This window comes from Pseudophryne corroboree, chromosome 5, assembly GCF_028390025.1.
Source record: "Pseudophryne corroboree isolate aPseCor3 chromosome 5, aPseCor3.hap2, whole genome shotgun sequence".
Taxonomy (NCBI): Eukaryota; Metazoa; Chordata; class Amphibia; order Anura; family Myobatrachidae; genus Pseudophryne; species Pseudophryne corroboree.
Genome location: NC_086448.1, coordinates 740,763,953 through 740,788,377, shown reverse-complemented (window position 1 = coordinate 740,788,377; position 24,425 = coordinate 740,763,953). Strand labels below are relative to the sequence as shown.

Sequence of the window (24,425 nt, the reverse complement as noted above, 5' to 3'; positions counted from 1 at the left end):
CGCTTGGAACGCCTTTTCTGCATCAGGGTTCCATTTCACCACATTTGACTGCTTCCCTTTGGTAAGGTCTGACAACGGCACCGCTGTGGTCGCAAAATTAGGAATAAACCGTCTATAGTACCCAGTAATTCCCAAAAAAGCCCTTACCTGTTTTTTATTCACTGGACGAGGCCAGTTTTGAATAGCATCAACTTTATTCAATTGGGGCCTAATCAGACCTCTGCCTATGGTGAAGCCCAAGTATTTGACCTCCTCCATTGCGAGGCAGCACTTCTTTGGGTTAGCAGTTAACCCTGCCTCTCTGATTGAGTCCAGTACTGCTTGTACTTTAACCAAATGGGACCCCCAGTCTGTACTGTGAATTACCACATCATCCAAATAGGCAGCTGCATATTTTCTATGGGGCCTCAAAATTTTATCCATCGCCCGTTGAAAGGTTGCTGGAGCCCCATGCAACCCAAAGGGTAACATCTTATACTGGTACAGCCCCTCCGGAACCGAAAAGGCTGTTTTTTCTTTGGCGCTATCAGATAAAGGTATTTGCCAGTAACCTTTGGTCAGGTCCAATGTGGTGAGAAACCTGGCTGTTCCCAGCCTTTCTACAAGCTCATCCACACGGGGCATGGGGTATGCGTCAAACTTGGACACCTCATTTAACTTACGAAAGTCATTACAGAAGCGTATGCTACCGTCGGGCTTCGGGATGAGCACTATGGGACTGGACCACTCACTGTTAGACTCCTCTATGACTCCAAGTTCTAACATGGTTTTAACTTCCTTAGAAATAGCTTCTCGCTGAGCTTCAGGAATCCTATATGGCTTTAAATGAACCCTGACCCCTGGTTCTGTGACAATGTCATGTTTTATTATGGTCGTTCGGCCAGGCAGCTCTGAAAATACCTCCCTATTTTGGATGAGAAATTCTTTAACCTGATTGTTCTGATCAGCTGATAATGTCTCTGACACCTTCACTGCGGGAAGCAACCGGGGTGAAAACACCGAAGGGCAAGGCTCCGCTGACAGAGACAACCTATCTTTCCAGGGTTTGATTAAGTTAACATGGTAAATCTGTTCGGGTTTTCTCTTTCCCGGCTGGTATACTTTGTAATTAACCTCATTCACTTTTTCCCTAATCTCAAATGGACCCTGCCATTTAGCTAGGAATTTGCTTTCCACAGTGGGTACCAAAACAAGAACTCTATCTCCAGGAGCAAATTCCCGTATCTTGGCACTCCGGTTATAGACCCTCTGTTGAGCACTTTGGGCCTGTTCCATGTGCTCTCTGACAACAGGTACCACGGCTGCAATCCTATCCTGCATTTGTGTTACATGCTCAATAACGCTTCTATAAGGAGTGGGCTGTCCTTCCCACGTCTCTTTGGCAATATCCAACAACCCTCTGGGGTGTCTACCATACAACAAATCAAACGGAGAAAACCCCGTAGAGGACTGAGGAACTTCTCTGATGGCCATTAACAAGTAGGGCAACAAACAATCCCAGTTTTTCCCATCTCTCTCAACAACCTTTTTTAACATACTTTTTAATGTTTTATTAAACCTTTCCACCAACCCGTCAGTTTGGGGATGGTAGATGGACGTCCTGAGGTGAGTGACCTTAAATAACTTGCACAATTCTTTCATGATCCTTGACATAAATGGAGTACCTTGGTCAGTCAAAATTTCTTTTGGTATTCCCACTCTACTAAATACCTGCACCAGCTCCTTAGCTATCGCCTTGGTTGTGATAGTGCGTAAAGGGACAGCCTCAGGATATCGAGTGGCATAGTCCATAATTACCAGGATATACTGATGGCCCCGAGCAGACTTTAACAAGGGCCCCACGAGATCCATGGCTATTCTGTCAAACGGGACCTCTATAATAGGCATGGGAACTAGTGGGCTCCTGAAATGGGGTCTAGGGGCATGATACTGGCATTCAGGACAGGAAGAACAATATTCAGACACTTCTTTATAAACCCCTGGCCAAAAGAACCTTTGTAAAACTCTTTCAGTGGTTTTTTCTGCCCCTAAATGTCCTGCGGTAACGTGACTATGAGCTAAATCTAGTACCGTTCTCCGATAAGGCTGGGGAACTACCAGCTGTTCTACCACATCCTCACCCCTTTTGACAATGTGGTACAAGAGCTCATTACAGATGGCCATGTGGGGATACGTAACCCTGTCACCTGGTACCACAGGTTCCCCATTAACAATCTTAACATTCTCTCTAGCCTTTATTAAGGTAGGATCCTTTAACTGTTCAGACGCAAACAGATCCTTCTTTACCTCCAGGTCAGGCACGCTTTCAGTTCTAACTACTATGTCTCTGTTCCCGGCAAGAGGGTCCTCACTGGACTCCCCATCTGTCACTTCCCCAGCCAAACTAGCAAAAGGCAAAGGGCCAGAAAGTTCCGAAGACCCACGTACATCCATAAAATCACCGGTATTATCAACTGGCTTTTTACTTCTCACATCTGTTGATAACCGTGATTCCCACAGTTTCCAAAAATGAGGAAAATCCCTCCCTATTATGGCCTCATGCACCAAGGTAGGGACCAGTCCCACTTTAACCATTGCTGACCCACAACAAGTTTCTATATTCACCTCAGCAGTGGCATAATGTTGGGTATCCCCATGTATGCAAGTTACCCCAATAGGTATTTGCTGGACCTTTAAGGGGTTCACTAACCCAGCTTTCACGAGGGTAACTAAACTTCCTGAATCTAGCAAGGCCTCTACTCGGTTACCCTCTAAGAACACATCACACATTTGTTTTTCCAGCTCAGGTGAAGGTACCACAGTACAGGCTAACCTAGCAAAGAAAGACATTCTGCGACATTCAAAGGCAGCATCACATTGCATGGGTTCTTTCATGACTGGGCAATTGGCAACAACATGACCTGGCATACCACATCTAAAACATTTAACCACACGATTATCAACCCGTTTGGGCAACATAGACCGTTCTAGCCCCATTGGCCTGTCTCCAGGGCCAGTGTTTACAGTCTCTCCAGCCTTGCGTTCTCTTAACCGCCCAGCAACGTTTTCCCACGGAACAGTCTTACCAGTCTTTACTGAAGGGCGCTGTCGAGGATCTATGGGTTGCTGGGTGGTCATCAGTAGTTCCTCTGCTGCCAAATACCGCTCTACCATGTCTACTAATTGGTCAGCAGTACCCGGGTTTCCATGGCTCACCCACTTGCGCAGGACCATGGGCAAAGATCTCAAGTAGCGGTCCATGACGACTCTTTCAACCATCTGGGGACCAGTTAATGTCTCTGGCTGTAGCCATTTTTTTGTTAGCTGAATAAGGTCGTGCATCTGAGAGCGCGGAGGCTTCTCCATGGCGTACACCCAACGGTGCACCCGTTGTGCTCGTACTGACAGCGTGACTCCCAGGCGGGTCAGGATCTCAGTCTTTAGTTTATCATAGTCCCGAGCCTCAGCAGGGCTTAAATCAAAGTACGCTTTTTGGGGCTCACCTGACAGAAAAGGTGCCAGCAGACTGGCCCACTGTGCTTTTGGCCAGTTCTCACGCTCTGCAGTCCTTTCAAACGTGGTCAAGTAGGCCTCCACATCGTCAGCCTCTGTCATTTTCTGCAAGAAGTGACTGGCCCGTATAGAACTAGAGCTGGTCGGAGCACTGACGGCCACATCTCCAATCCGGGCTGCAAGGCTCTGCACCACTTCTGTTAAGGCCTCTCTATCCTGACGCTGTTGCCGGTAAAGTTCGTCAATAGCCACCTGCTGCTGTCTCCTATTTTCCTCCATTGCCACCTGCTGCTGTCGGTTGGCCTCCTGCTGAGCCGCTGTAGCAAGGCTTTAAGCAGATCCTCCATGTCGACAGATTTTTCAGGCGGCTTTGTAGCTGCTTTCACCCAAGACATATATCAAACCCTCAGGGGTGAGTCTCAGTAACTTCACACTGGGCTGTATCTGCATAAACCACCGTTTTCTGCAGGCCTCACAAAGCTGCTGCTTTCACTTATGCGCAGAACGGGGTTGCTCGCATTCTCCACCAAGTTGTAACACTGTAGGGGTGCAAGGCGCCTTTTCCTGGGGAATATGGTAGCACGCAGCAGCTGAGGAACAACACAAGTCCAGTTTCTGGTACAACTGACCCCGGCATGTTTTATTGAAACAGAAAATAAAACAAACCCCAAAATAAAAATACCTTGCCTGTCCGGCACTAACTAAACATAAGATATTCCTACCTGTCACTAAACAAAACACAGAGTTCTTCAGTACATACTGTATAGCTTACTTGCATCAGAAAGCGTGTCTCTCACACACAGATCCCTCAGCCTTCCCAGGCAGTCTGCCCATACTAATCAGGTTAGCAGCACTATAACACACTTACACAGCTGAAACCCTGATTAGCCCTCTGTGAGGCCAAAGACCCGAACTGGGCCCAATGTCTAGAACTCGCCTTATCTCTCTCTCAGAGCCTTTACCCAGCTTTTACAGCAAACTGAAAAGGTTCAGACAAAACAAAAAGCATTTTTCCTAGAAGTTAACATTTTCTAAAACATGTAAGACAAGAACCTGGGACAAATATACCTGCCCTCAAACACTATCCCAGTGTTCTTGTCACAATATATATATACACATATATATACACATATATATACCGTATATACTCGATTATAAGCCGACTTTTTCAACACGTTTTTTTGTGCTGAAAAAGCCACCTCGGCTTATAATCGAGTCAGCGTTAGGAGGGACACGGAGAGCGCAACGCGCGGCTCTCCTGTGTCCCTCCTGCATCTCCGGCGGTGTGTGTGTTAAAGGAAGTGCACGAACCGGCACTTCCTTTAACACACGCCGCTGCCGCCGGAGGGACACAGGAGAGCCGCGCACTGCGCTCTCCGTGTCCCTCCTTCAGAAGACAGCGCGGGAGCGACGGAGAGTAAGTATCTAGCACTGTGGGGCACATCTGGCACTGTGGGGAACATCTGGCACTGTGGGGCATATCTGCCACATCTGGCACTGTGGGGCATATCAGGCACATCTGGCACTGTGGGGCATATCTGGCACTGTGGGGCATATCAGGCACATCTGGCACTGTGGGGCATATCTGGCACTGTGGGGCATATCTGGCACATCTAGCACTGGGGCATATCTGGCACATCTGGCACTGTGGGGCATATCAGGCACATCTGGCACTGTGGGGCATATCTGGCACATCTGACACGGTGGGGCATATCTGGCACTGTGGCATATCTGGCACATCTAGCACTGTGGGGCATATCTGGCACATCTGGCACTGTGGGGCATATCTGGCACATCTAGCACTGTGGGGCATATCTGGCACTGGGGCATATCTGGCACATCTGGCACTGTGGGGCATATCTGGCACTGTGGGGCATATCAGGCACATCTGGCACTGTGGGGCATATCTGGCAGTATGAGGGCATATCTGGCACTGAGGGCTGTGTACGGCTAGAGCTGCATTTCCCACCCTAGGCTTATACTCGAGTCAATAAGTTTCCCCAGGTTTTTGGTGTAAAATTAGGTGCCTCGGCTTATATTCGGGTCGACTTATACTCGAGTATATACGGTGTATGTATGTATATGTGTGTGTGTGTATATATATATATATATATATATATATATATATATATATATTTATTTATTTTTTTGACATATTTATACACAAACATACATATATGTATAAATAATAATTACAGATGAGCGGGTTAGGTTTTACTCGGATTCCTTATTGGCTATCGGACGTCACGTGTTTTTGTTAACCAATAAGAAAAATCCAGAAAAAAAGAAACAGTGATAATTCTGGTGTAAAGAACCGAGTAAATCCGAACCCGCTCATCTCTAATAATAATATGTGTGCCATATCGAATCTAAATAACCGTAGATTAAAATGATACAGCACTGTTCGCCAAAGTCCAGTTGGTGTGTTAGTGGGCAAAGTATTAATTTTTACCTGTATTGCTTTAATGTTTTTTGTGTGTTTTCAGCAGTTTTGGTACGGAGAGCAATGTTCACATTCTCAAAATACTTAGAAATGTCCAAATACTGTAGGAAGGATAAGGGCATCTCTATATATGTAATTCAGTAGTATTGTATTACAGATGTGTCCTCATACATTTTTGGCTACAAGTCGCGTTACACATAACTCATGTGTGTCGTGTGTCTTAGTAGCGCAGAGCGTCTTTTTTTGCAGTTTTTTTCCTCAAAAATATTTTAGATGCACAGTAATGTAATAGGACGCACAATCAGCTTCTACTGATTAAAATAATATGCTGTATGTCTATTTTCTGTGTGTGACTGCAACTGTATTTGCATACAAAATGCTATGCTACAGTGTTTTCATGGTAAACCCTGTAACATGGTATTTCGGATGCAGCTAGAGCCGCAATTACACACAGAATATAGGCATGCTGTATATCATTTTAATCAGCAGAAGCTGCTTGTGCATCCTATTACATTACATGGAATAAAACGCACAAAAAATGCTCGGCTCTACTGCGTCCTGCCACGGCATGGCGCGGCTTCAAGGGCTGTTTAACGTGACTGCAGCAAGGATGTAAGAGGACACATCTGTATGTGGTGTGGTCATATCATGGGTAAAGCATGCACATAGCTTTGAAAATGCAAGTGAATTCAGTGTGATTGTCTCTATTGCCATAGTACTGCTGCCGGTCACACCAATAATCTTGACCTTCTAATATACTCCTGTCCCACCTGATGTATCTATTGCCTTACCTGTCAGCTATTTATTAATGTTTTGGTGCTTTATCCCCATCCCACATACTCATAACTCTTGTTTCACCTCTTTAAAATCTTAAGGACTCAAAGGAGACGTTTAATTTCTGTGCTCATCTAAAGCAGGGGTGGGGAACCTCCGTCCCGCAGACCGTATAAGGCCCGCAAAGCCGTTTGCTCCGGCCCACCCGCTTGTGTCAATGAGACACGCCGCTACTCAGTCCGGTGGCAGCGTGTCTCAGCTGTCAGGGCAGGGAGGAGAGCGTGGCTATGTCGGGTGGCGGCGGCGGCGTGTAGGACTTCAAACCAGCCGCCGGTTTGTGAACCAATCAGAGCTCACAGACCAGCAGCCAATCAGGAGTCGCCGCTGCCGGTAGGCGAGCTCCGATTGGCTCACGAACCAGCGGCTGGTTTGAAGTCCTACACGCCGCCGCCCGACATAGACGCGCTCTCCTCCCTGTCCTGACCCCCTGCCAGCCGAAACACGCCGCCGGATGGAGCAGCAGCGGTAAGCAGCACAGTGGGGTGGGGGGGCACTGTGGGGGCATTTGTATACCTGGCACTGTGGGGGCATTTGTACACCTGGCACTGTGGGGGCATTTGTATACCTGGCACTGTGGGGGCATTTGTGGATTTGGCACTGTGGGGGCATTTGTGGATTTGGCACTGTGGGGGCATTTGTGGATTTGGCACTGTGGGGGCATTTGTGGATTTGGCACTGTGGGGGCATTTGTGGATCTGGCACTGTGGGGGCATTTGTATACCTGTCACTGTGGGGGCATTTGTATACCTGGCACTGTGGGGGCATTTGTATACCTGGCACTGTGTGGGCAATTGTGGATCTGGCACTGTGGGGGCATTTGTGGATCTGGCACTGCACTATTGGGGGCATATGTGTATCACGTCCCATTTTAATTGGCCACATCCATTTTTTTGGTGCGCGCGCCTCCGGCGCACACGCACAGTACCTCTAAGGAGCAGACCTACTGGGGGGCAGGGTCATTTTTTAAGTTGATAATTTTTGTATGGCCCCCGAAGGATTTTATAAATATCCAAATGGCCCTTGGTAGTAAAAAGGTTCCCCACCCCTGATCTAAAGGCTTGTAGCAGCGGCATACACAGCGACAAACAGGCGGTGCACGGTACAATGAGTCATGTTGCTTTACCAGAATTCTCATTGCTGTGCGCATCCACATATTATATGGAATCGGGGCCAAACAGCCTACTGCAAATATAATAAAATCCTCAAAGTTGTTGTGGGTACCCACTAGAACGATATCAGCCCGATTTGCAGTATGAGAACAATATATCACCTAGTGTGTATTCATTATTGCGCAGTACCGCGGACTGCATGCAACATCTTCCAGCTGGTCCTGCTGCATGGCCAACCGGAATATGTTGTATGCGTCCAGGTGCATATTAATGAAGGACAGAAGAGTGATCATTCCAACGTTGGTGTGTACGGGATATCAGGCATGGTCCAGGTCAAAGGGAATTCGGGCCAAATGCCCATGGTTCTGGTGTGTGCCCACCCTTATTCTGAAACAGGTATGTGATGCAGGCTAATTGATATATGTTAACGTCTCCATATACCCAGCCTTCTGAAGACTACATCACTGAAGGACAGGTATTTGACTGTATAGTTGTTACATATGCAAAATAGACCCTTTGGGACGACCATTTCCTTTATCATTAAACATATACAGTAATATAGATGCTAGTGAGTCAGTCATTTTTTATTATTGTTCCATTGTCTTTGGTTAATGTGAAAATTAAGATCGGTATTCATTTAGCCCCGAAAGAATTAGGCTGATATAGAGATTTTTGACCGGTAGTCATTATCAGGGTATTCAGTTAAAGCCCATTTTTTTCAGGAGAAAAAATGTCCCGTTTTCGTGTGGTAACATATTGGATCCGGGACACGTATCCAGACATACTGGTCTGTATGTGTTATTGCCGGCTCTGAGGACTGCCTATCTGGTATTATGCTTTGTGTGCCAGAGGTATAATCCCTGATATGTGCTGGGTATTGGTGCTAACTGAATAGCCCCCAGCGAATCCATTAGCTGCAGTAAATTACTGCAGCTAATTGAATGCCCCCCTAAGATATAAATGTATAAATATATTCTTGTTATAGGATTTGACCTGGTCTCTATGGTGGTGCTTACAGAGCCCCTTTTTTGCTGTAGTGAACATTTTTGGCTTCTCTGTACCTAAGGAACTACAAGGGTTTTGTAGATCCGTACAAAGGGGATACCACAACAATTTCTATGCCTTCTTCCAGAGCTTTCTTGTGTCCCCAGATACGTAGCCTCATTACGCCATGTGGTGTGAGAGTCATACCAATTTACTCAGCACAGTCTCCTGGTGCATCCTAGTCACATCACAATACAACAAAGACACTTTTCTGGGCGAAATAAATGCAAAGACACCCGGCGCACAGAAGTCACACGGACCTAGCAAACCGAGTGAGGTTGTTTAGAGAGCGATTGTAGCAATAGTGTATGACTATACAGTACATCGGTATTTTGGTTCATGGCGAAATAGACAAGATTGCTAGTAACCCTGTGAACTATGGGGGTTATTCAGAGAGGGACGCAGATCTTTCTTCCACAGCAAAATCTGCATCCATCCTCTCACATGCTGGAGGCCGCCCATCATGTGTGGCATCGCCCTGTGATGCAATCACAATTTAATTGCGATTGCATCAAATAGAGGATGCCCCCTGCCAGTGGAGCCTGGCTGCGTATGCAAGCAGTCCAGCGCCATTTTTTTTTCACGGAGCAGCTGCATGTGACATCACGCAGCTCCCCCAAAAACAGTCTGGACACGTTGGCGTTGTCCAGACCGCACCTACCAGATGCCGCCTCTTTTTTTTTTTTTTTTTTAAAGGAGTATGGTTGCCCACTAGTGTGATATCTGCCCTGGGCTCAACGTTCATAGAAACCCTATCTACTGTATTATTTGTTTTTAAATAATATTCTGTATATTCTTGCCAGTGTAAAAGAAAAGCCCTCCACCACCACCAACCCACTGAATGAAATCATATAAGCCATTGTTATTGTGTCTGCTTGAATATTAAAAAAAAAAAACAAAAAAAAAAACACCCCACATCTGCACGCTCTGTATCATGCAGCACTTCTGACATTCATTATGTGGGTTGAGAATAGCGAATGCACTGTACAGGTCTGCTGTCCATTCTCACTAGCAGATGGCTGCTACAGTTGTGTGTCACTTGCTTATTATATCCTCTTAAGATTAGTAGCTGTGTGTCCAGATGGGCCTTACAGAACAGCTGTGTATAAAAAATGAAAATAAATGAAACCTGCGTGATTTTTTTTTTTTTAAAGAATAAATGTCCTAGTTGCAATGAAGGAAACACATTCTCTCTCTCTCCCTTTTGGATCGTTTGTATTTTTTGTTAATTTAAGTAAATATTCATAATTTGCTTATTTAATGCGACTGTGCATTTATTTCACACAAGAGCAATATAAATAGGGAAATTATCGAAAAAATTTGTCACAATGCAAAATCAAGATGATGCCTCAGAGAAACGTATGTTACAGTTGGAATGCTTTGAACAAATTTATGCCATTAGCACTAAAACATGAACAGCCAGGTAGAAAATCCCAGCAGAACATAAACAAATGCAATGAATTATTCATGTCGGGATTTTTTTATTTATTTTTTGCTTAACTGCAAATGGTGTTTTGAAGGTTGCTAGGTTGTTCTTTTATTTTTATTTTTTTATTCTATTAATCTTTATGCATTTACTTTTTAAAATTGTTGCAAGATTTTTTTTTCTAATCAAATGGCTTGAATTCAAATAATTCTAGAGGTGGTTGATGTAATGAAAAATTTTTTCGTTTTCACTGTAAATAAGAGTACTGTACGTATACACAATATTTATTTATTTTTTTAATTCTCATTCAGACTGATATTATTACAATTTTTTTTTTATAATTTTTATTTAAATCGATTTTTGTGTTTTTATTTTCTATATTTATTTTTTTGTACGAAAAATAGTAGATGAAAATCTTTTGTCTGTAAAAGAGTTGTCTGGGAAAAATATACAGATGACAATTACCATGAAATACTATTCTGCATAATGCAGCCTTGGTTTAGCCATTGCGGCAGGGCTGCTTCAAGACAATTTGGCTCCCAGTGCGAATACAAAAACATGTGCGTCCCCCATAGTCAAGGGGTGTGGTCTAGCAGCAAATGGATGTGGTCTTGCAGGAAAATACCTTACACCAACACAATAGTGCCCCTTACACCAAATTATGCCCCACACAGTAATGTCTCTTGCACTTTATTATGCCCCACACATTAATGCCCCTATCTCTAGATTATGTCCCACACAGTAATACCCCTTGCGCCAAATTATGCCCCACACAGTAATGTCCCTTGCATCATGCCTCACTTAGTAATAGTTCCCCTTAAAATTGGAACTGTACCTGCTCGTTTTCAGGGGTTGTTTCATGCTGCTGCATTCCTGGCACTGCTGTGCTGTTGTCTGGCTCCTCCCTCTGGGATCCGTTTATTAAATGTCCCTCCCAAAATGGCTGCTGCCTCCTCTAGCATCCTTTAAAACTGTCCTCTCTCAGGCTGCTTGGGCTGGTGCCCCATGTGGACAGCAGATAAAGGCCCTCATTCCGAGTTGATCACACGTAGCAACTTTTTGCTGCTCGTGCGATCAACTTGACGCTGCCTATGGGGGAGTGTATTTTAGCATAGCAGGGCTGCGATCGCTTGTGCAGCCCTGCTATGTTAAAAAAGTTTCCTGCAAAACAAGACCAGGGTAAGAGTTACTTACCCTGTGCGACTGATCCAGCGACGAAGGTCCCGGGATTGACGTCTGACATCCGCCCTCCAAACGCCTGGATCCACCTGGGTTCGCCTCACCACGCCTTGAAAACGGTCAGTTGACGCCCCAGAACGCCTCCCGCCTGTCAGTCTTCATGCGATCGCCGCTGCGATCACTTTCTGCGGTGCGCATTGCGGGCACCACGCAGCCGCAGTCCCGACCCGTTCGCACCACGGCAAAGGACCGCTGTGTGCAAGCGGGTCGGGATGACCCCCAAAGAAAGAATCCTCTGGAGCAACGGGATAATGGCTCAGTAAAAAGGTGAATGAATAAGTAGATAATTATATAAAATGTGTTTATTTTCTAAATATTGTGGTTATATTTTGTAAAAATGAAAATACATTTATAAATAAAGTAGAATAAAAAAAGATACTTTTACACTGTATATGATAATAGCAGATAGAAGGTAAAACAATACGGTTTCTCTAGAAGAACAGAGATGCATTTTATGTAAGTAAAGGAAAAAACGATTAAGAGGTAAAAGGGTAAAAAGGTCAAAAAAAGGAGGATCAAATCCTCTTGGAGAAAAAGTGTTCATTAGTGTGCAAAGTTCTCAAAAAGTCTGGGGTCTGTTGGGTTGTAGTAACGTCAGCTGGAAAAAATGTATAGAGTCTCAGTTCACAGTTAGAGTTAAAGTAGTGCTGCAGCTGTGCACTTACGGATCTTCACCCCTGTTCGGGGTCCAGCTGTCTGTAGTTTAAGTCTCTGGATCCTGGTTAGTGTAGGTTAGAGCGGCGTCTTTTTCCCGGAACCAGTGGTGTTACACAGGCACCTGTGTGTTCGAATCTCCGTGAAGCATATGCAGGCATCTTCCAGAGGATCACGGTTTCCGGGTCTAGGGGGTGGTGGGCGTGGTCCAATGCGTTCCACTCGGCTTTGCAATGCCGTGCTTCGTCAGGGACTGTTTAGTGATGTGCGTCCTAGTGTATTCATATAGTGTTCCGTTTCCTTTGATTGGGATAGCTGCAGTGCTCTGATTCGTTACTGCAGCTGTCAGTCACATATATCTTGTCTTTTGTCAATCATGACACTCTGTCCGGGTGCCTAACTTGGTTCCTTAATTGGTTCAAGACTTCAGAATATCAGTTTCTTGGTTAAAGTTATAGCTGTCAATTTGATGTATTTTTGCACTGAGGAATCTTTTTATTTAATTCTTTTTAGCTTGTTTTTTTGTTATATGCAATAGTAATACAGTACTTACAAAAAGAGAGAACTGAAGAATGAAATGAATAGAATGATTTATCAACAAACTCACAAAACATTACTGTCATACCACCCAATGAACGCCCAACTCCATCCCGAACTTGGAAGCTAAGCAGGTCGGGCCTAACAAGTAATAAATGGGAGACCACTCACGAACCCTAGGTACAGTAATATAACACTGTGAAGTTTCTCTGAGAAGGGGGATTTGAGCAGAATAACAGTTACAACCAAAGGTGTGAGGACAGCAACCCAAAGAGAAGGAGAAACTAAGGGGAAACATCTTTTTAAATCGCATATACTCCATAGATCTCACACATTGCGCTCACAAATCAGAAAAACCACAAACATCTAAAATGACTATACATATCACTAGCATTCCATGAAAGTTTATCTCTACAGATACAAGGTTTGTTTTAAACATTACAGCATTTAAAAGATACACGATTAACAGCAACAGTTGCCAAATGGAAGCTCAAACAGAACGCTACCAACACGAATTGCAAAGTATCTCTTCCATTATATTCTATTTCTCCTTTTTATTTTTATACAGGTTGAGTATCCAATATCCAAATATTCCGAAATATGAATTTTTTGAGTGAGATAGTGAAACCTTTTGTTTTCTGATGGCTCAGTGTACACAAACTTTGTTTCTCTGACGTCCTAAGTGGATGCTGGGACTCCGTAAGGACCATGGGGAATAGCGGCTCCGCAGGAGACTGGGCACAACTAAAGAAAGCTTTAGGACTACCTGGTGTGTACTGGCTGCTCCCACTATGACCCTCCTCCAGACCTCAGTTAGAATCTTGTGCCCGGCCGAGCTGGATGCACACTAGGGGCTCTCCTGAGCTCCTAGAAAGAAAGTATATTTTAGGTTTTTAATTTTACAGTGAGATCTGCTGGCAACAGGCTCACTGCAGCGAGGGACTAAGGGGAGAAGAAGCGAACCTACCTGACTGGAGATAGTTTGGGCTTCTTAGGCTACTGGACACCATTAGCTCCAGAGGGATCGAACACAGGACCCGACCTCGATCGTTCGGTCCCGGAGCCGCGCCGCCGTCCCCCTTACAGAGCCAGAAGCAAGAAGTGGTCCGGAAAATCGGCGGCAGAAGACCTCGGTCTTCAACAAGGTAGCGCACAGCACTGCAGCTGTGCGCCATTGCTCCTCATGCACACCTCACACTCCGGTCACTGATGGGTGCAGGGCGCTGGGGGGGGGGGGCGCCCAAAGCAGCAATATAAACACCTTGGCTGGCAAATCATCACAATATATAGTCCCAGGGCTACATATGTGATAAATTACCCCTGCCAGAATCCATGAAAAAAGCGGGAGAAAAGTCAGCCGAAAATGGGCGGGGCTATCTCCCTCAGCACACTGGCGCCATTTTTTCTTCACAGTGCAGCTGGAAGACCGCTCCCCAGGCTCTCCCCTGTAGTTTTCAGGCTCAAAGGGTTAAAAAGAGAGGGGGGGCACTAAATTTAGGCGCAATATGTGTATACAAGCAGCTATTGGGGGAAAAATCACTCAGTTATATTGTTAATCCCTGCATTATATAGCGCTCTGGTGTGTGCTGGCATACTCTCTCTCTGTCTCCACAAAGGACTTTGTGGGGTCCTGTCCTCAGTCAGAGCATTCCCTGTGTGTGTGCGGTGTGTCGGTACGGCTGTGTTGACATGTTGGATGAGGAAGGTTACGTGGAGGCGGAGCAGAGGCCGATAAATGGGATGTCGCCTCCTGTGGGGCCGACACCAGAGTGGATGGATAGGTGGAAGGTATTAACCGACAATGTCAACTCCTTACATAAAAGGCTGGATGACGTAACAGCTGTGGGACAGCCGGCTTCTCAGCCCGCGCCTGCCCAGGCATCTCAAAGGCCATCAGGGGCTCAAAAAACGCCCGTTACCTCAGATGGCAGACACAGATGTCGACACGGAGTCTGACTCCAGTGTCGACGAGGTTGAGACATATACACAATCCACTAGGAACATCCGTTGCATGATCTCGGCAATGAAAAATGTGTTACACATTTCTGACATTAACCCAAGTACCACATAAAAGGGGTTTTATGTTTGGGGAGAAAAAGCAGCCAGTGTTTTGTTCCCCCATCAGATGAGTGAATAAAGTGTGTAAAGAAGCGTGGGTTCCCCCGATAAGAAACTGGTCATTTCTAAAAAGTTACTGATGGCGTACCCTTTCCCGCCAGAGGATAGGTCACGTTGGGAGATATCCCCTAGGGTGGATAAGGCGCTCACACGTTTGTCAAAAAAGGTGGCACTGCCGTCTTAGGATACGGCCACTTTGAAGGAGCCTGCTGATAAAAAGCAGGAGGCTATCCTGAAGTCTGTATATACACACTCAGGTACTATACTGAGACCTGCAATTGCCTCAGCATGAATAGTGCTGCTGCAGCGTGGTCTGATACCCTGTCAGATAATATTAATACCCTAGACAGGGATAATATTTTGCTAACATAGAGCATATTAAAGACGTCGTCTTATATATGAGGGATGCACAGAGGGATATTTGCCGGCTGGCATCCAGAATTAAAGCAATGTCCATTCTTCCAGGAGGTTATTAGAGACCCGGCAGTGGACAGGTGATGCTGACTTTAAAAGGCACATGGAGATTCTGCCTTATAAGGGTGAGGAATTGTTTGGGGATGGTCTCTGGGACCTCGTATCCACAGCAACAGCTGGGAAGAAAAATTTTTACCTCCGGTTTCCTCACAGCCTAAGAAAGCACCGTATTTTCAGGTACAGTCCTTTCGGCTTCAGAAAAGCAAGCGGGTCAAAGGCGCTTCCTTTCTGCACAGAGACAAGGGAAGAAGGAAAAAGCTGCACCAGACAGCCAGTTCCCAGGATCAAAAATCTTCCCCCGCTTCCTCTGAGTCCACCGCATGACGCTGGGGCTCCACAGGTGGAGACAGGTGCGGTGGGGGAGCGTCTCGGGAACTTCAGGGACCAGTGGGCTTGCCCACAGGTGGATCCCTAGGTTCTGCAAGTAGTATCACAAGGATACAAGCTGGAGTTCGAGGCGACTCCCCCTCGCCGTTACCTCACATCAGCCTTGCCTGCTGCCCTCGGAGAAAGGGAGGTAGTACTGGCGGCAATTCACAAGCTGTACTTCCAGCAGGTGAAATCAAGGTACCCCTCCTTCAACAAGGCCGGGGTTACTATTCCAAAATGTTTGTGGTACCGAAACCAGACGGTTCGGTGAGACCCATTCTAAAATTGAAATCCTTGAACACTTATATACGAAGGTTCAAGTTCAAAATGGAATCGCCCAGGGCGATTATTGCAAGCCTGGACGAAGGGAATTTCATGGTATCACTGGACATCAAGGATGCTTACCTGCATGTCCCTATTTACCCTCCTCACCAGGAGTACCTCAAAATTGTGGTACAGGATTGTCATTACCAATTCCAGACGTTGCCGTTGGTCTGTCCCCGGCACCGAGGGTATTTACCAAGGTAATGGCCGAAATAATTATCCCGTACTTGGACGATCTCCTTATAAAGGCGAGGTCCAGGGAGCAGTTGTTGGTCGGAGTAGCACTATCTCGGGAAGTGCTACAACAGCACGGCTGGATTCTGAATATTCCAAAGTCGCAGCTGGTTCCTACGACGCGTCTACTGTTCCTGGGTATGGTTCTGGACACAGAACAGGAAAAAGTGTTTCTCCCGGAGGAGAAGGCCAAGGAGTTGTCATCTCTAGTCAGAGACCTCCTAAAACAAATACAGGTGTCGGTGCATCAATGCACGCGAGTCCTGGGAAAGATGGTAGCTTCTTACGAAGAAAATCCATTCGGCAGGTTCCATGCAAGGATATTCCAGTGGGATCTGTTGGACAAGTGGTCCGGGTCGCATCTTCAGATGCATCGGCTGATAACCCTGTCTCCAAGGGCCAGGGTGTCGCTGTTGTGGTGGCTGCAGAGTGCTCATCTTGTAGAGGACCGCAGATTCGGCATACAGGACTGGGTCCTGGTGACCACGGATGCCGGCCTTCGAGGCTGGGGAGCAGTCACACAGGGAAGAAACTTCCAGGGACTATGGTCGAGTCAGGAGACTTCCCTACACATAAATATTCGGGAACTAAGGGCCATTTACAATGCCCTAAGTCAGGCTAGACCCCTGCTTCAACACCAGCCGGTGCTGATCCAGTCAGACAACATCACGGCGGTCGCCCATGTAAACCAACAGGGCGGCACAAGAAGCAGGATGGCGATGGCAGAAGCCACAAGGATTTTCCGATGGGCGGAAAATCATATGTTAGCACTGTCAGCAGTGTTCATTACCGGAGTGGACAACTGGGAAACAGACTTTCTCAGCAGACACGACCTCCACCCGGGAGAGTGGGGACTTCATCCAGAAGTCTTCCAAATGATTGTACACCATTGGGAAAGGCCACAGGTGGACATGTCGGCGTCCCGCCTCAACAAAAATCTAAAAATATATTGCACCAGGTCAAGGGACCCTCAGGCGATAGCTGTGGACGCTCTGGTAACACCGTGGGTGTACCAGTCGGTGTATGTGTTCCCTCCTCTGCCTCTCATACCCAAGGTACTGAGAATAATAAGAAGGAGAGGAGTATGAACTATACTCGTGGTTCCGGATTGGCCAAGAAGAGCCTGGCACCCAGAACTTCAAGAAATTATCTCAGAGGACCCATGGCCTCTGCCGCTCAGACAGGACCTGCTGCAGCAGGGGCCCTGTCTGTTCCAAGACTTACCGCGGCTGCGTTTGACGGCATGGCGGTTGAACACCGGATCCTAAAGGAAAAAGGCATTCCGGAGGAAGTCATTCCTACGCTGATTAAGGCTAGGAAAGATGTGATCGCAAAACATTATCACCGCATATGGCGAAAATATGTTGCTTGGTGTGAGGCCAGGACGGCCCCAACGGAGGAATTTCAACTGGGTCGATTTCTGCACTTCCTACAGTCAGGAGTGACTATGGGCCTAAAATTGGGTTCCATTAAGGTCCAGATTTCGGCTCTGTACATTTTCTTCCAAAAAAAAGAACTGGCTTCACTGCCTGAAGTTCAGACTTTTGTTAAGGGAGTGCTGCATATTCAGCCCCCGTTTGTGCCTCCAGTGGCACCGTGGGATCTCAATGTGGTGTTGGATTTCCTGAAGTCGCATTGGGTTGAGCCACTTAAATCCGTGGAGCTAAAATACCTCACGTGGAAAGTGGTCATGCTGTTGGCCTTGGCGTCGGCCAGGCGTGTATCAGAATTGGCGGCTTTGTCATGCAAAAGCCATTATCTGATTTTTTTATATGGATAGGGCGGAATTGAGGACTCGTTCCCAATTCCTTCCTAAGGTGGTATCAGCTTTTCATGTGAACCAACCTATTGTGGATACTTCTGATGAAGCTAGGTGACCTAACCTAGGGAAACGCGTTAAGTGTTGAAGCTGCGACGACCATCACAAGTGTTCCACTTTCAAGACGGATCCAGATATGGACTTTTAAACCTGCCTTTTGGAACTTTGAGGAATTTTATCTGTGCAGCATTGATGGGAGAGACCCAGTTTGTTCCATTGCCGCAGCTTGCTTGCTGAAAAATCTCCAGGCCTCTGGAAGTCTCCATCAACACGGGTAATACCAGCTGTACATATTCCCTCTCACCAGAGAACTTTGCACAAGGCACTTAGTCCGGGATCCTTTTGTGGACACTGAGAGCAGCCACCTTTAAACATTTCTCAGCTCCATATATGCCTCAATTTTTTATCTGATTTTTATGTTTAGGATGTTTTTAGTTTGTGATGTATAGGTAATAAATTTTATGTTATTTTTATTGAAATTGATCCACAGTCATTAATTATTATTGGAGAAACACATAAGCGCCAGTTTTCACTTTCTCAACCTATTGTGGTGCCTGCGGCTACTTGGGACTTGGAGGACTCCAAGTTACTGGACGTAGTCAGGGCCCTGAAAATATATGTTTCCAGGACGGCTGGAATCAGGAAAACTGACTCGCTATTTATCCTGTATGCACCCAACAAGCTGGGTGCTCCTGCTTCTAAGCAGACTATTGCTCGCTGGATCTGTAGCACAATTCAACTTGCACATTTTGCGGCTGGACTGCCGCACCCTAAATTTGTAAAAGCCCATTCCACGAGGAAAGTGGGCTCTTCTTGGGCGGCTGCCCGAGGGGTCTCGGCTTTACAACTTTGCCGAGCTGCTACTTGGTCGGGTTCAAACACATTTGCAAGAGTCTACAAGTTTGATACCCTGGCTGAGGAGGACCTAGAGTTTGCTCATTCGGTGCTGCAGAGTCATCCGCACTCTCCCGCCCGTTTGGGAGCTTTGGTATAATCCCCATGGTCCTTACGGAGTCCCAGCATCCACTTAGGACGTCAGAGAAAATAAGATTTTACTCACCGGTAAATCTATTTCTCGTAGTCCGTAGTGGATGCTGGGCGCCCATCCCAAGTGCGGATTGTCTGCAATACTTGTATATAGTTATTGTTTAACTAAAGGGTTATTGTTGAGCCATCTGTTGAGAGGCTCAGTTATATTTCATACTGTTAACTGGGTATAGTATCACGAGTTATACGGTGTGATTGGTGTGGCTGGTATGAGTCTTACCCGGGATTCAAAATCCTTCCTTATTGTGTCAGCTCTTCCGGGCACAGTATCCTAACTGAGGTCTGGAGGAGGGTCATAGTGGGAGGAGCCAGTGCACACCAGGTAGTCCTAAAGCTTTCTTTAGTTGCGCCCAGTCTCCTGCGGAGCCGCTATTCCCCATGGTCCTTACGGAGTCCCAGCATCCACTACGGACTACGAGAAATAGATTTACCGGTGAGTAAAATCTTATTTTAATATACAAAGTTATTAAAATATTGTATTAAATGATCTTCAGGCTGTGTGTATAAGGTGTATATGAAACAGAAGTGCATTCTGTGCTTAGACTTGGGTCCCATCCCCATGATATCTCATTATATGGTATGCAATTATTCCAAAATACGGAAAAATCTGATATCCAAAATACTGCGGGTCCCAAGCATTTTGGATAAGGGATACTCAACCTGTATTTCATTATACAGTATTCATTTAATTTTTCAGTCATCTCTTCTGTAAGCACTATATTCCTATTGCATCTTATTGCATATAACAAGAAAACAAACTATATACACACACTATATGTATAATGGGAGAAATAAGAGGCGGCACTCGGAGACTTTCAAACAGCAAAATAGCGTGTATTAATATCTACACTGTATACAGTATTTCTATTTCATTCTTCAGTTATCTCTTCTGTAAGTACTATATTACTATTGCATATTACAAAAAACAAGCTAAAAAGAATTAAATAAAAAAGATTCCTCAGTGCAAAAATACATCAAATTGACAGCAATAACTTTAACCAAGAAACTAATATTCTGAAGTCTTGAACCAATTAAGGAACCAAGTAAGGCACCCCGGACAGAGTGTCATGATTGACAAAAGATAAGATATGTGACTGACAGCTGCAATAACCAATCAGAGCACTGCAGCTATCCCAATCAAATAAAAACGGAACACTATATGAATACACTAGGACGCACATCACTAAACAGTCCCTGACGAAGCACGGCATTGCAAAGCTGTGTGAAGTGCATTGGACCACACACACCCCCTGCCTCAGACCCGGAAACCGTGATCCTCTGGAAGACGCCCACATATGCTTCACGAAGATCCGAACACACAGGCGCCTGTGTAACACCGCTGCTTCAGGTCAAGAGACGCCGCTCTAACCTACACTAACCAGGATCCAGAGACTTAAACTACAGACAGCTGGACCCCGAACATGGGTGAAGATCCGTAAGTGCACAGCTGCAGCACTACTTTAACTCTGTGAACTGAGACTACACATTTTTTCCAGCTGACGTTACTACCGGCCAACGGACCCCAGACTTTAAGAACTTTGTACACTAAGGAACACTTTTTCTCCAAGAGGATTTGATCCTCCTTTTTTACTTTTTTACCCTTTTACCTCTTAATCGTTTTTGCCTTTACTTAAAATGCATATCTCTGTTCTTCTCTAGTGGAACCGTATTGTTTTACCTTCTATCTGCTATTATAATATACAGTGTAAAAGTATCTTTATTCTAATTTATGTATTTATAAATTTATTTTCATTTTTACAAAATATAGCCGCAATATTTAAAAAATAAACACATTTCATATAATTATCTACTTATTCATTCACCTTTTTACTGAGCCATTATCCTGTTGCGCCAAAGGTTTCTTTCTTTATGCGGTGTCTACATAATTAGAAAATATCAGAAAATATTTTTTTCACATTTAAACCTAAGCTGCACGGACCACATTCCTTTACATAACAATATTATATTTAAGGGAGCGCAAACCACACTCCGAGTACCACTTTGCCCCCGTGTGATTGCACGGCTGGCCCAGCTCCAGAAACGTCATTTAACAAAACAAATGCATAGTTTCATGGTGTAATGCAGTTCTGCTTCTTCTTCATCTTTCAGACTAGGCGGTAGGCCTAATGCCAACATAGGACCGATTATAAATTGGGGTGGGAGTGGATGTGGAGAAACGCCTTTTCTTATATCACATGAAGTGGATACACCTGTGTGCAGCAATGGTATTCCTTCTAACCCCCTCCCCCCTACCTCAAATCTGACCAGAAGTCCCGATTGTAGGAATATTGGGATATTCCCCCTGAAATCATGACAGTTGGGAGGTCTACTAATGTAATAAAGCAAGTATCAGCACTAGCAGCGAAGGAAAGGGTGGGTGTTTGCTTTTAACAGTATGTACATAGGGGAAGCAATCAGGATCCCGGCTGTCGGGATACCAGCAGTCAGAATGCCAGCGCCGGAATCCCAACACCATTCTGAATGCCGACACCATCATCCAGAATGAATGCATCACCGAAATCCTGACAGCCGGGATGCCGAACGAAGAGACACCGCGGCGCTGGAGAGTTAAGCCACGGATGGAGGTGGAGGTCAGGTTTAGGCTGCGTTCCGGGGGGTTAGAGTGAGGCTGCATCCCGGGGGTTAGGGGTAGACTGCAGAGAAGGGGGGGTTAGGGTTAGGCACCCCCCTCGGAAGGTTAGGGTTAGTCTACAGTGGGGTGAGGGTTAGGTTTAGGCATTGGGGATGGGGGGTTATGTTTAGGCACCTGTGCTGGGTGGTTAGGGTTAGGCACTAAGGGGGGAGGTTAGAGTTAGGCTGCGGGTAGGGAGGGTTAGGGGGGTGGGGAGAGGGGAAAAGACCCCTTACTCACCCCTGTTGGCTTTTTATCAGCGGGATTCCGGCGTCGGTATTTAGAACGCTGGGATCTCGTACAGATCTTGTACATAGTGCTATTAGCTGCTTTTTAAATATATATTTAAAAGTGATGTTTTTCTTTGTTAAGCTATAAATGCATTTGTTGCAAAGACAAGCGATTTGCACATGGATTTTATGCATTTGAAAATCTGTTTTTTTTTTTATATTTTTTAATTTGGCTACAGCAAACAATTATCTTGTAACCTTTAAAGAATAATCCATTGCCATTGCATATAACTGTATTTGTTTAGGTTAAAAAATCTAACATTTTCTTTTATAATCTCATTACCACCTATTACCTAAATTTTACTCTCCTGCTCCTCTCCATGTTATAGAACCGGCAACACTTTTGAGTCTATCTGTCTGTGATGGTGACTTCTAATGGGTCCTCCCTCTCGTACCCCCTTGCTTAGGGTCATACTGGCCCAGTTTTTGCCAGGGCTCACAGAATATCTCTGCTCTGGGAACAACAGCTATAGAGGGGAATGAGCAGATGAGAACTTTAGCGAATAAGGGGGAGTGGTTTAAAGCATGGAGGGAGATATAGTGGAGAGAGATAAAGGCCCAAATGTATAAAGCCTTAAAAAGTGATATGGTGGAGATGGATAAAGAGTGATTATGGGGTCTATTTACTAAGCTTTGGATGGAGATAAAGTGGACGGAGATAAAGTACCAGCCAATCAGCTCCTGACTGCCATGTAACGGGCTAGATAAGAAAATGACAATTAGGAGCTGGTTGGCTGTTACTTTCACTCCGTCTACTTTATCTCCACCCAAGGCTTAGTAAATAGACCCCAAAGTCCCAACCAACCAGCACCTAACTGCCATGCTACCGGCTGTGTTTGAAAAAAATGACCATTAGGAGCTGATTGGTTGGTACTTAATCTCTCTCCACTTTTAAGTGGGCAGTACGGATGGTGTAATGGTTAGCATTGCTGCCTCACAGCACTGAGGTCATGGGTTTGATTCCCACCATTGCCTTAACTGTGTGGTGCTTGTATGTTCTCCCCACGCTTGGGTTTCATCCAGTTACTCTAGTGTGTGAATACATGGGCAGACCAGATGGGCCAAGTGGTTCTTATCTACTGTCAAATTTGATGTTTCTATGTAACTGCTTTAACCGATTAACGTGACTTCATAACAAAACCAATAGGCCAGAAACAACTGAATTGCTGTGTAACGGTTTGTTTCATTTTCTTGTAGGAGGTGCTCCTTGTTGTCGTGGCGATCTTGGTGCTTCTACTGGCTTGTTATGCCTTCTTTTATCTTAACATGAGCCAGATCACGGAATCCACAGAAGACTTTTCAGACTAGCGTCTACGTGATATGTCTGTATATGGCTTCTGTAACGAAGGACTCTGACGATATGAAAGCATTACAGCGGTGCTGCGGCTGCAGTTTGTCATTAGGAAAAGCTGATACATTCCACTTCTTGTACAATGATAATGAAGCACAAAATACAGAAGTCTTACTGCAATTATGTGTAAGCATTCCAGATCCTAATAAATAGAAATTGTCCGTTCTGTAGTAAATTCCAATGTGTCTTTTGGGAAAGGCTATATTTTCAAGTGTTGATTTTCAAGGAATGTGTGTCTATGTATGTTGATTTGTAAACTTCATTCTATTTACTGTTGCCATGATTCTGATGAGGAACATTTTACATATGAGGATTTTGATAAAAATGTATCTTTCTTTTAAACTTATGTTGACTCTTTTTGTATTGAACCCACATTAAACATACTATAATTATCATTGGTATGCCGTCTATGTATTTTATATGGTGCAATATTTTTATAACATCTTTGCCAGGGAACAGGTGTCACTTACAATAATGTATAATAATGGTGTGAGCAAATGGGTCACAACTTTGACAAGTTTGGGGGTCCCGTAATTTTTACATAAAAATCAGGGATAGGCATGGGACATGTGACCAGGGCCGTAGAGAGCCTGGGCGGGCCCCGGTACTGTTTTGGGGGTGGCCTAAGTACAGAGGCTACACCCCCTTCCAAATTTTTTAATTTTTGTAAGTATTTGCAGTGACGCGGGCTCCACGGGGGACTCTGTGTGCCCCTCTGCCAAGGGCAATTTAGGAGCGGGGGCGATCAATGCGGCAGCAGTCTCCTGTGTCCACCGTGCGCTGGGCTAGGGACACAGGCTGCTGTGCTGCCACTGACAGGCAATGTAAGGGGGAGGGGTAATTGATAAACGCTCCCCCCTCCTTTTCTGACCCATTGCTCTGTGTCCTCTCTGCCCCCTGTCCTTGTTTTGTTTCCACCCAGCTTCCCTGCACTCCCAGAGTCTTGCCCCTTCTCTGTCCAGTGAGTGTAGCAGGGAGGGCCCAGTGCC

At 45.4% G+C, this 24,425-nt stretch overlaps 1 protein-coding gene across 1 annotated transcript in view; it reads left to right on the top strand.

Moving 5' to 3' along the window:
* Nucleotides 1-23,831, top strand: part of TRIQK (triple QxxK/R motif containing) — a 223,131-nt gene extending 199,300 nt beyond the window's left edge. The window contains exon 5 of the mRNA XM_063924098.1: nucleotides 23,283-23,831. Coding sequence (XP_063780168.1) covers nucleotides 23,283-23,393 — 111 coding nt within the window. The 3' untranslated portion in view covers nucleotides 23,394-23,831. The remainder of the gene's footprint in view (nucleotides 1-23,282) is intronic.
* The last annotated feature ends 594 nt before the right edge of the window (nucleotides 23,832-24,425 follow it).